The 13,199-nt window shown below is 45.5% G+C and overlaps 1 protein-coding gene across 1 annotated transcript in view; it reads left to right on the forward strand.

The window, feature by feature from the left end:
* The window catches only part of CACNA2D4 (calcium voltage-gated channel auxiliary subunit alpha2delta 4), a 130,819-nt gene that overhangs the window by 52,854 nt on the left and 64,766 nt on the right, over positions 1-13,199 (forward strand). The window contains exons 19-23 of the mRNA XM_025851828.2: positions 2,440-2,501; positions 3,574-3,641; positions 5,579-5,624; positions 5,718-5,815; positions 8,208-8,301. Coding sequence (XP_025707613.1) covers positions 2,440-2,501; positions 3,574-3,641; positions 5,579-5,624; positions 5,718-5,815; positions 8,208-8,301 — 368 coding nt within the window. The remainder of the gene's footprint in view (positions 1-2,439; positions 2,502-3,573; positions 3,642-5,578; positions 5,625-5,717; positions 5,816-8,207; positions 8,302-13,199) is intronic.

A 13,199-nucleotide genomic window follows, 5' to 3' on the forward strand; every position in this document is an offset into this window, starting at 1 on the left:
CCACCCTCCCCCAAGTTCGGATTTGTAATTTCCATAGTGTTTTTGGATTTATTGTCTGATTTCCACCCTCACAGGATATCCCTTCTCTTTTATAATGTCCTTATACTCATACATTTATATATAACCTTACAACAAAGAAAAATAAGAAGGAAAAATTCAGGAGGAGAAATGACTTGATTTCACTCTTCGTCCTTTGAAGGACTTAACTGCCTAAAACCACATGAAGAGGGCTGGCCAACCTCCCCTTTCTGTCCCCAAATAAGACTTATTAAAGAGTTGCCTATAAAAAAATAAAAAATAAATAAAAAAAAAACAAGTGGTGCTAGAACTACTGAATAAATGTATAAAGAATAAAAAACAGTGAGCCATATCTCACACCACGTAGAAAAGTTAGAGATGGATCCTAGTCTTCAAGGTAAGCCCAAACTGTAAGTCTTCTACAAGAAAACATAGGAGAAAATCTTTACAACCTGAAGTTATCCGAAGATTTCTTAGACAAAACACCAAGAGCACCAAACATAAAATAAAATTTGATACCCTGGACTTCATCAAAAGCAGTAAGTTCTGCTCATTAAAAGACACCATTAAGAAAATGAAAAAGTAAGGCCCAGACTGTGTGCAGAATACATAAAGAGCCCCTACAGATTATTAACAAGAAGGCTAACAACCCGATTTTTAAAAAATGGGCAAAATACTTGAGCATTCACAAATGAAGATATACCTGTGACCAATAAGCACATGAAAACATGCTTCGTCAATCATCGAGGAAATGCAAACTCAAACTGCAATCAGATTCCATTCCAAACCCTCTGCTAAAATTTAAGGGACTGACCAATGAGTGTAAAGGCAAGCTCGTGTCCCACACATCGGCGTTCTACTCGGCAAAAGAAGGAAACACACTGCCGACACACGCGACAACATAGACGGATCTTAAAGACATTATGTTGTGCAAAAGAAGCCAGACCCAAAGGAGCACACACCGTGAGAACAGGCAAACCTAATCTAAGGTGGTAGAATTCAGAACAGAGCTCACCCTTGGAGGAGGGGTGGGGATGGACTGGAAGGAGGCAAAGAGATTTTAGAGGAGGCAAACACTCCATATCTTGATTGGGGAGGTAACTACAGGGCTATATACATTTACCAAAACTACTGGAAGAATACACTGAAGATCTGTGCATTCTGCCTTTTTTCTTTAATAAGTAAAAAAAGGAAAAATTTAAAAAGTGATCTCCAGTTCAGACACTCAAGCCGGCCCCACGTTGGAACACAGGGCTCCCAAAGTCCTGACAGCCCCGCTGGCTCCTGATTCCCCGGGGACACTGGGAGGGAGGGACACTGCAGAGAGGACCTGACCAGGGCACGGGAGGCAGGAAGGCAGACTGCGGGATGAGGCCAGCGCTGGAGAACGGTTCATTCGGGCTTGGTCTAAGACCGGTTTCCTATAGAAACAAACCCTTTTGTGCCACCCCACTCGTGCTGGGTCCCCTTCTGACATGTTCCTCTCATTTCCAAATGAAAGAGAAGCCAGAAGCCAGAAGAAGTGAAGGGAATAAGAACAACCCGTGGCTTTCCCAAAGGCATACACAGACAGGACGACCCACAGAGCCTCAGAGCGCAGAGCAAATCCTGCTCTTCCCTGGACCCACCCCCATCCATGGGAAACACTCTCACAAGCCTCACAGCCACCTTAGGCACCGCACGGGTGCTGCTGTTAGTCCTGCCTTACAAACGAGTGCTCCAGTGCTCCGAGAAGCGAAGCAGCTCAGCCAAGAGCACACAGCCTGTAAGAGGCAAGCTGGCCTTGAATCCACGTCTGCCTGGTGCCCAGGCCCCGCTGTGCCCTCCCCGATGCCCTCATTTACACAGACTCAACAGAAGCCCCAAACATGGCAGCTTTGCAAGGAAAAAGAAGGTGTGATGTGGCACTGGGAGGGGTTTCATGGAAGGACCGGTGGGCCCCCCACCAGCTGTATTCCAGAAAGGGGGAGGTTGTAGGTGAGTCGCACACCAGCTGGCGGTCTCCTCTCGGGAGTCCACGCCGTCCTGCACGGCCCAATACAGTAGCCCCGAGCCACGTTGGCTATCTAAATTTCAATGTATATTAACTCAATTAACTAAAACGTAAAGCTTCAGTTCCTCAGTCACTCATTTCAAGTGATAGCCACATGGGGCTAGCAGTCAGTTTCTGGGGCAGAACAGGGGGAGACGTTGGTCCCTTCTTCAGGCAGCCCCCACGGCCGCGGCTTGCTGGGCCTGGTGGTGGTCCTGCCTATGGAGTCCACCATAGGTGAGGCATGTCCGTGGCGGTTGAAGGTGAGGGGTCGGAGGTGAGGGAAGAGGCCCAGAGGCGACGAAACTGCAAGGCATTGGGTGAGGAGGTAGGTGGCCTGGTCAGGCGCTCCTCTCTCCAGCAAACACCCTTTTCTTTCTTTCTTTTAGAAGAGAGTTCTTTTCCTGACCAATGATTACTTCTTCACAGGCATTAGTGACACACCTTTCAGGTGAGGGGCCCATGTTTTGTGTGGAAGGGGGAGGGTGGTTGGAACACAAATATCAACAACTCAGGGCAGAACTTTCAGGTCTGGGGAATGAATTTACTCATTGGCAATTTTTGTGGTAACAGAAAAAAACCCAGGTTTGCCTTCAAGAAACTCAAGGTCTAGACCTGCCTTGCCAGTGAATCCTAACGTGCAGGTGTGGAGCCGGACTGCCTGGGTTGGGTCCCATCCCCACCTCTAGCAGGCTGTGTGACCTTAGTCAAGTTACTCAACTGCGCTTTGCCTTTGATTCTTGCTTGTAAAAGGAGGCTAAAAATAGTAGTTTTTCTTTATGGTTGGTGAGGATAAAGGACATAATCTACTTAAAGATCTTAAAGCAATGCAGTGTAAGCAATGGCAAGATGAAAGAACGAATTTGAAAATGTCTTGGTTTCCTTCCAACTGTATTCAATTCGAGGCATTATACAGATTAGGAAACAAATAGCCTTTATCTCTGAATTACCTCATTTCTCAATAAAGTGTGGTGCTCAGCCTAGATAGCTCATTAGAATACCTGAGGAATTTTGCAAAATTGCCAATGCCCCAGACCAGTAGACTCAGAATTTCTGGGATGGGGCCCCAGCATTAGTATCTTTTAGAGCTCCCCAAGTAATTCAGATATTCAGCGAATATTAAAAGCAGTATTCTACCAGGAGAGAGAGGAAGGTATCATGGGGTTCACCAGGCAGGAAAAGGCTCTCCTATTTGTGCGACCCCATGAGACATAGAAACCTCTCCGCAATTCAGGAGGTCCCTGAGAGGTTTGGGATGAATCTTGACTAAAATGGGAGCCGAGGGGGCTCCTGGCCTATAGAACGTAGAGTCCTTCTCAGGAAGAAAGCCAGATGAAAAGAATAGAACAGTTTTAGAGGGAACAACCTGCAAGGCCAGGGGCAAAAACGGGGGCCTTGGCATTCAGGCCACTTGTTGGTGCAGAAAGCTCACAAACTTCAAGTCACTGTAGGGAAGGAGATGGGCTAGGCACTGCTTGGCCCTTGCTCTTACTGAGCATGTGCGTTCTCTGTTCTTCCCACAGCCTGGGAGTGGTCCTGTCCCGGGGCCATGGAGAATACATCCTCCTGGGGAACACATCTGTGGAAGACGGTGGGTCTGTGCCAAGTATTGAAGGGCAACGTAGAGGGAAACATAGATTCTCCTGGGACACCAAGCAGGGCCAACCCGGGGTTAGAACCAGAGCCTCCCAGATCCCAGATTTAAGAGCAGACTCTCAGAGCGGGGCTGCCTGGCAAGGAGGGGTCTGTGTGGTCTGCAGGATCTGCCAGTCAGTCGTCAAAGCCGGCAAAGCCTAGGACTTGCCATCGTGGAAAGCTTTGCTGGACCAGAGGAGGTGGGCTCTAGGGGATGTGTTTCTCTGCACAAAGGTGAACTTCACCTGTCAGAAGGCATGACAGAGGAGGCAGGGAAGAGCAAACGAGCAAATCTGCAGGAGCTGGCTAGGACTGCCACACCAAAGCACCCCAGACTGGTGGGCTTAAACACCAGAAACGTGTTCTCTTGCAGTTCTGGGGGCCGTGCTCCCTCCGAAGCCTCCAGGGCAGGATCCTTCTTGGCCTCACCAACTCCTGGTAGCCCCAGGCATTCCTTGACTTGCAGCCTCCGTCCTCATCACAGGGTTTCTCCCCCTGTAGGTCTCAAATTTAACCTTGCAGAAGGACACCAGGCATACTGGGTTGGGGCCCACCCTAACGGCTTCATCTTCACTTGACTACATCTGCCAAGACCCTATTTCCAAATAGGGTCACATTCACAAGGACTGGGGTTCATACTTCAACATATCTTTTTGGGGGACACAACTCAACCCATAGCAGGGAGTTTATGGGACATGAACTGAGAGGGGCTGTGAGAAACCGGGGGAAGAGTGGGAGAGAAGGGCCCCACCCTCCCTAACCCAGCCTATTCTTGACTTCTGGCTGCCTGAGCACCTTGAGAGCACAAAACCAATATCCAGGGCTCAGGGATGTCTCAGGAAGTCTCGGGACGGTGTGGCCACAGTTCTAATGGCCACATTCTGTCCTTTCTTCCTTTATCATCTCTTGAGTGCATCTCATGTGTCCATCTCTCCGCCACCACCCTAGTCATTGTCACTTCTCTCCTGAACAATCACAGCTGGTCTCCCCACCTCTCCCTTCCTGTAAATCTCTGCCAAAGGAACCTATCTAGAAATACCAGATCAGATTGTGTCACTGCTAAAGGACCTTCAGTGGCCTTCTGGATTTTTTTTTTTTTTTTGGTCATTTCCCAATGCACTAAGCTTCAGAGTCTTCCCATGTGCTGTGCTCTCCCCTGAAATGCTCTCCTCTCCAGGGCCCACCCTCCTATCCCAGCTAACTTGGACCCACTCTTCATGTCCTGATGTAGATATCACTTTTCTGGGAGCTGGCCCTGGCAGACCCCCTGTGCCCAGCCACATGCTCCCATGTAACCCCTGCATTTGCCCTTTCAGAACACGCATCATGATGTTGGACCTCTCTCCTTCTCTGTCTTCCACTGTCCCCAAAATGACCAAACACCCTGGGTCTCCCTCGTGCTTTCTTGAGGACTGAGTAGGAGCTCAGTAGGGCATTTGTTCCTTCACTCATTCAATCCACATACATGCAGTGAGCACACGGTTAGTGTAGATGTAGCACGAGGCCACAGAGATTACACAAAACGTACCTGGCCTATCTCTGGGTTTTTCTTTTGACGGGCCATTTAGCTCAGTTGGGTACAATGAAGCCAATGAACCCAAAATCACTGGTTTCAAAGTATTAGCTCCTTTCAGAGAGATCCTAATAGGTGGGATTTGGACATGAAGCAATGGGAAGAAAAAGCATTTCAGGAAGCAGGAGCAACATGGACAAAGGCATAGTCTGTACAAACCCAGCACCAGCCTATCGGTTGAGTCCCTACTCTGAGCTGAGAATAAGGAAGAATAAAACAGCCCTTCCCTGGAGAAGTTTCCTGGCAGTTGTTTGTAAGCATTTCAGGTGCATATCCTCACAGGGACTGAGCATCGTACTGAGTGTGAGCTTTGGTTTCAGGCCTGCATGACTTGCTTCACCCAGATCTGACCCTGGCCAGTGATTGGTAAGTGGGAAATTTGCTGTACACGAAGAGTAGAGAATGGGAGGGAGAAAGATGGAATTTTCTTGAGGTGACATTGACTCTCCTGGGCTCCAGGATCTACTGCATCACAGATATTGACCCCGACCACCGGAAGCTCAGCCAGCTGGAAGCCATGGTCCGCTTCCTGACCGGGGAGGACCCCGATCTAGAGTGTAAGTGCCGGCCCCACTCATGGAGGACTTTCTTTTCTTTTCTTTTTCCTTGTTTTCTTTTCTCTTTTCTCCTTTCCTTTCCTTTTTTTTCAAAATTTAACTAGATACGAGTTTTAGTATGACACATCAAAAATTGTATAAACAGATTTAAAGTGAAATCAGAAAAAAGTACACTAACCTTGATGGGTAAGGTCTCGATGTGTTTTAAGTGCTGAATTACTGACATTTTATTATTATTATCATTATCAACCTTTTTTATTCAAGCATAATTAATATACAGTGTTCTATTAGTTCAAGTGTACAGTATAGTGATTCGGCAATTCTATCCATTACTCGGTGCTCATCACAATAAGTGTACTCTTAATCCCCATCACCTGTTTCCCCCATCCCCCCACCCACCTCCCCTCTGGTAACCATCAGTTTGTTCTCTGTAGTTAAGAGTCTGTTTTTCATCTGTCTCTTTTCTCTTTGTTTGTTTTGTTTCTTAAATTCCACATATGAGTGAAATCATATGGTGTTTGTCTTTCTTTGACTGACTTATTTCACTCAGCATAATACTCTCTAGATCCAGCCATGTTGTTGCAAATGGCAAGATTTCACTCTTCTTCGATGGCTGAGCCACTGGGGAACTTACTGCCAAGTAGCCTTATCCCTCAAACTCACCCACGGCTTAGGGAGATTTTCAAAGAAAAAGGCAGAGCCAGCCTCACTCTGGGACCAAGAAGTTGCCTATGTTCCTGGCACTGTGGCAGCATGAGTATATCCCCATGTCAGGGACTGGGATCACTTTGAGTGTCTTTCACCTGAGCACCGGTAGGGCTCCAAAGAGACACACAGATCTGCCCATAGATCTGTCCCTACCACCACCTAGCAGTGGGCCCCAAGCCAGTGGCTGATGCTCTGTACCCCACAGTCCTCATCTCAGCAAAGGAGAGCATTCCACCAGGTGCTGTCTTGTAGCCTGTGGTCTGTGAGTGTTTTCCAGTGCCTGGTTCTCAGGCTAACCTTAAATTTCCCAACACAGATGCAGGTGGTGAAATCACAGGGCCACACCCTCAGCAGGGTCCCTCTTCTTCCTCTTCAGAAGAGAAACAGGTCATGCTGACACATAAGTGTCACCCCCAAGTAAGACTTTGCCTCCCATGCTGGCCCAACAGGGCACTCATTTGTGCATTCATTCATTCATTCTATCAGTAAATCTGTACTGAGCACATACTCTGTGCCAGGCCTGAGATAGGCACTGAAGCTAGAGATGGCCCAAACAGACGAGACCCTTACTCTCAGGGAGCTTGTAATCTAGTGGGGAAACCACACAATAAAGACGCAAGCATGTGTGTGTAGATGTAGGGTATTCCAAACTGTGGTAAGTGCCATGAACAGGATGCTGTATGGGATCCTTTATAGTGCCTAACTCTGTCAGACCATGTTACTTATGCTGAGGTTGAAAAAGAGCCACCCGAGTGCTTTCATAGGTACAGGATCTGCTTTGGGGGTGATGGAAATGTGGACCTGGACAGAGGTGATGACTGCACATCATTGGGAATGTACTCAGTGCCACTGATTTGTATACTTTATTTTTTTAAAGATATTATTTATTTATTTGACAGAGAGAGAGATAGTGAAAGCAGGAACACAAGCAGAGGGCATGGGAGAGGGAGAAGCAGGCTTCTCACTGAGCAGGGAGCCCGATGTGGGGCTCGATCCCAGGACCCTGGGATCACGACCTGAGCCGAAGGCAGACATTTAATGACTGAGCCACTCAGGCGCCCCTGATATTTAAATACACTTTAAATTGGTTGATTTTGTTACATAGATCTCACCTCAGTAAAAGTAAATACTTTTTTTAAAAAAGAGAGAGGGAAAAGAGCTACCCATGCAAAGAGTAGGGGGGAAGCATCCAGACCAAGAGCCACCCATGAAACGAGTAGAGGGGAAGCGTCCAGACCAGGAGCCGCCCATGCAAAGAGTAAGGGGGAAGCATCCAGAGCACAGAGGCTCTGAGGCAAATTCAAATTCACAGACCCGGCAAAAGGCCAATGTGTTGGGAGGGTGATGATCAAGTTGCAGACAGATGGCAGCAGAGAGGAGAGGTGGCCGGGGCTCAGGGCAAGGGCTGATGTCACTGAGGGGTTCTAATCTCACAGAATACCGGAACTGGGAAGAGCCGTAGAAATCACTTAGACCTACTCACATATTGTTTGGAATTGAAGATGTGAAGGCTGAGAGAAGCAACACGACTTCCTCAAGCTCACATAGATGGTTTTACGAGTCCCAGACCCGTGTTTATGAGGCACAGCCCATTCCCTAAATTCAGGGTTCCTCACAAGGGCAGATGAGCTGTGTTCAACATCATGGAGGAAATAAGTGGTTTGGTCTTTTATTTTGCCCCCAGGCGACGAGGAGCTTGTGCGGGAGGTACTGCTTGACGCAGTGGTGACAGCCCCCATGGAGGCCTACTGGACAGCACTGGCTCTCAACGCCTCCGCGTACGTATGTCCGGGGCAGGGCTGAGGGCCCTGAGAGGGGAGGGAGCTCCGGCCCCAGGATTCCCTTGGCTGAGTCAGGGTCCCTCCCACTTCCTGGCTGGCAGCTCAGGAGATAACTGGGTCTGAGACGAACATGATAACGGTGGGAAGCCGTTGGGGAAGTGAGAACTACACTCACACGGCCCCGGTCAAGCAGGTACTTGGTACAGCTTCCACACCCCACACACGCTGTTGCTCTCCCCCCTGAAAAACACTAAGTGCAGGTCTCTGGGGCAGGAGTCCAGATCCCCCACCCATACTGCAGCAGCCCCATTCCAAGAACACCTCTCTGAGGCTGGGCTGGAGCTGTGTGAGCCCCTTCACCAAGAGCCCTGGTAAAAGTAGTTCAAGTAGATCAGGACCTGGTTTCCAGCAAGTAAGGTCAAGACAAGACAACTATATTTACCTAGTGCTATCATGTTTAGTGGACAGGTAGAAAGAAGAAATGAATGGCGTGTGTGTGTGAGCACACAGGTGTATTGGGGGGGTGGTGCTAGAAACTAATGAGATCAAGAATACAGCAGACTACATCTTGTTCCTGAATAGGAAGATTCAACATTAGCATCATGAAGATGTCAGACCTCCCCTAGACACCCAAGTTAATTAATGCTATCCTAATGAAAACAATAGAATTTTATATGAAACAATCACCTATTTAAAAAAGCAAGATGTGGAACACTGTGCACAGTGTGATACTATTTCTATAAAATGGAGGCAAACCATGGCATATCTGTACGTGTGTATATATAAAACATCTATGAAAGGCCAAATAAGAAAGAGTTCTCATTGGTTGCTTCTCATTAGAAAAATGAGTAACTGAAACAGGGATGGAAGGACACTTTTCACTGTATAAATTTTTGGTACAATTTTGAACCATGTGAATGTATTACCTCTACAAAATTAAATAAAACTAGAGAGCAAAAAAGGAATACAGCAGGCCAAGCACTGTTCTGAATACTTGGTATACATTAACCTAGTGAGCCTCATAACCACCTTACAATATAGGTACTATTGTTATCTGCATTTTACAGATGATGAAACCAAGGCAGAGTGAGATAAGCAACTTGCCCAAAGTCATATGCCTCCCAAGAGGCAAAGCTGGAATCAAAACTAGGCAGCCTGGGTCTGGGGTCTAGGGAATTGGATCACTGGTTTGAAGAGAAGGGGCATGATCGTCATCTTTCCAAGTTCAGAGATTAGCCAGAGACATTTTTAATGTTGAGAAACACTGAAGAACAAATATTCTTAACCAAGGTGTATAATAGAAAGAAGACCTGGAGAATTAATATAAAATGGCATATTAATAAAGCTAAGTGGGAAAATAATACAATCATGCCCATAGATGCAGAAAAGACATTTCAACAAATATTAATATCCATGCATATTTTTAAAAACTAATGAATACAATTAAAATTGACCAGTGGTGCCTCACTGGCTCAGTTGGTATAGCATGCCAGTCTTGATCTCAGGGTTGTAAGTTCGAGCCTCACATTGGGTGTAGAGATTACTTAAAAATAAAGATCTTCAAAAAAAAAATTGACCTAAGCCTGAAAGTCAACATCTGAATGGGGCTAGAGGTTCTCTCAACTAAAGACAGGACTAAGACAGGCATTCCCATATCCTTACTACTCTTTTTTTTTAATTTTTTATTGTTATGTTAATCACCATATATTACATCATTTGTTTTGGTGTAGTGTTCCATGATTCATTGTTTGTTCATGACACCCAGTGCTCCATGCAGAATGTGCACTCTTTAATACCCATCACCAGGCTAACCCATCTCCCTACCCTCCTCCCCTCTAGAAACCTCAGTTTGTTTTTCAGAGTCCATCATCTCTCCTGGTTCGTCTCCCCCTCTGACTTACTCCCCTTCATTCTTCCTCTCCTGCTATCTTCTTCTTTTTCTTTTTTCTTAAAATATGTTGCATTTTTTGTTTCAGAAGTACAGATCTGTGATTCAACAGTCTTACACAATTCAGAGTGCTCACCGTAGCACATACCCTCCCCAATGTCTATCACCCAGCCACCCCCATCCCTCCCACCCCCGACCACTCCAGCAACCCTCAGTTTGTTCCTGAGATTAAGAATTCCTCATATCAGTGAGGTCATATGATACATGTCTTTCTCTGATTGACTTATTTCACTAAGCATAACACCCTCCAGTTCCACCCACGTCGTTGCAAATGGCAAGATCTCATTCCTTTTGATGGCCGCATAATATTCCATTGTGTATATATACCACCTCTTCTTTATCCACTCATCTGTCGATGGGCATCTTGGCTCTTTCCACAGTTTGGCTATTGTGGACATTGCTGCTATAAACATTGGGGTGCACGTACCCCTTCGGGTCCCTACATTTGTATCTTTCGGGTAAATACCCAGTAGTGCAATTGCTGGATCGAATGGTAGCTCTAATTTCAACTGTTTGAGGAACCTCCATACTGTTTTCCAGAGTGGTTGCACCAGCTTTCATTCCCACCAACAGTGTAGGAGGGTTCCCCTTTCTCCACATCCCCGCCAACATCTGTCGTTACCTGACTTGTTAATTTTAGCCATTCTGATGGGTGTGAGGTGGTATCTCATTGAGATTTTGATTTGGATTTCCCTGATGCCGAGCGATGTTGAGCACTTTTTCATGTGCCTGTTGGCCATTTGGATGTCTTCTTTGGAAAAATGTCTGTTCATGTCTTCTGCCCATTTCTTGATTGGATTATTTGTTCTTTGGGTGTTGAGTTGGATAAGTTCTTTATAGATTTTGGATACTAGCCCTTTATCTGATATGTCATTTGCAAATATTTTCTCCCATTCTGTCGGTTGTCTTTTGGTTTTGTGGACTGTTTCTTTTGCTGTGCAAAACTTTTCATCTTGATGAAATCCCAAGAGTTCATTTTTGCCCTGGCTTCCCGTGCCTTTGGTGATGTTTCTAGGAAGAAGTTGCTGCGGCTGAGGTCAAAGAGGTTGCTACCTGTGTTCTCCTTTAGGATGTTGATGGACTCCTGTCTCACGTTTAGGTCTTTCAACCATTTGGAGTCTATTTTTGTGTGTGGTGTAAGGAAATGGTCCAGTTTCATTCTTCTACATGTGGCTGTCCAATTTTCCCAACACCATTTGTTGAAGAGACTGTCTTTTTTCCATTGGACATTCTTTCCTGCTTTGTCAAAGATAAGTTGACCGTAGAGTTGAGGGTCCATTTCTGGGCTCTCGATTCTGTTCCATTGATCTATGTGTCTGTTTTTGTGCCAGTACCATACTGTCTTGATGATGACAGCTTTGTAATAGAGCTGGAAGTCCGGAATTGTGATGCCGCCATCTTTGCTTTTCTTTTTCAATATTCCTCTGGCTATTCGGGGTCTCTTCTGGTTCCATACAAATTTTAGGATTATTTGTTCCATTTCTTTGAAAAAAGTGGATGGTATTTTGATGGGGATTGCATTGAATGTGTAGATTGCTCTAGGTAGCATTGACATCTTCACAATGTTGGTTCTCCCAATCCATGAGCATGGAACGTTTTTCCATTTCTTTGTGTCTTCTTCAATTGCTTTCCTGAGTATTTTATAGTTTTCTGAGTACAGATCCTTTGCCTCTTTGGTTAAATTTATTCCTAGGTATCTTATGGTTTTGGGTGCAATTGTGAATGGGATCGACTCCTTGATTTGTCTCTCTTCTGTCTTGTTGTTGGTGTATAGGAATGCCACTGATTTCTGTGCATTGATTTTATAGCCTGCTACTTGACTGAATTCCTGTATGAGTTCTAGCAGTTTTGGGGTGGAGTCTTTTGGGTTTTCCACATAAAGTATCATATCATCTGCAAAGAGTGAGAGTTTGACTTCCTCTTTGCCGATTTGGATGCCTTTGATTTCTTTTTGTTGTCTGATTGCTGTGGCTAGGACTTCTAATACTACGTTGAATAGCAGTGGTGAGAGTGGACATCCCTGCCGCGTTCCTGACCTTAGGGGAAAATCTCTCAGCTTTTCCCCATTGAGAATGATATTCGCTGTAGGTTTTTCGTAGATGGCTTTTATGATATTGAGGTATGTACCCTCTATCCCTATACTCTGAAGAGTTTTGATCAAGAAAGGATGCTGTACTTTGTCAAATGCTTTTTCTGCATCTATTGAGAGGATCATATGATTCTTGTTCTTTCTTTTGTTAATGTATTGTATCACGTTGATTGATTTGCGGATGTTGAACCAGCCTTGCAGCCCAGGGATAAATCCCACTTGGTCGTGGTGAATAATCCTTTTAATGTACTGTTGGATCCTATTGGCTAGTATTTTGGTGAGAATTTTTGCATCCATGTTCATCAAGGATATTGGTCTGTAATTCTCCTTTTTGATGGGATCTTTGTCTGGTTTTGGGATCAAGGTAATGGTGGCCTCATAAAATGAATTTGGAAGTTTTCCTTCCATTTCTATTTTTTGGAACAGTTTCAGGAGAATAGGTATTAATTCTTCCTTAAATGTCTGATAGAATTCCCCTGGGAAGCCATCTGGCCCTGGGCTTTTGTTTCTTGGGAGATTTTTGATGACTGCTTCAATTTCCTTAGTGGTTATAGGTCTGTTCAGGTTTTCTATCTTCCTGGTTCAGTTTTGGTAGTTGATACATCTCTAGGAATGCACCCATTTCTTCCAGGTTATCTAATTTGCTGGCATAGAGTTGCTCATAATATGTTCTTATAATTGTTTGTATTTCTTTGGTGTTGGTTGTGATCTCTCCTCTTTCATTCATGATTTTGTTGATTTGGGTCATTTCTCTTTTCTTTTTGATCAGTCTGGCCAGGGGTTTATCAACCTTGTTAATTCTTTCAAAGAACCAGCTCCTAGTTTCGTTGATCTGTTCTACTGTTCTTTTGGTTTCTA

This window comes from Callorhinus ursinus, unplaced genomic scaffold (assembly GCF_003265705.2).
Source record: "Callorhinus ursinus isolate GAN/ISIS: 27379988/994484 unplaced genomic scaffold, GSC_fseal_2.0 scaffold74, whole genome shotgun sequence".
In the NCBI taxonomy this organism is placed as follows: domain Eukaryota; kingdom Metazoa; phylum Chordata; class Mammalia; order Carnivora; family Otariidae; genus Callorhinus; species Callorhinus ursinus.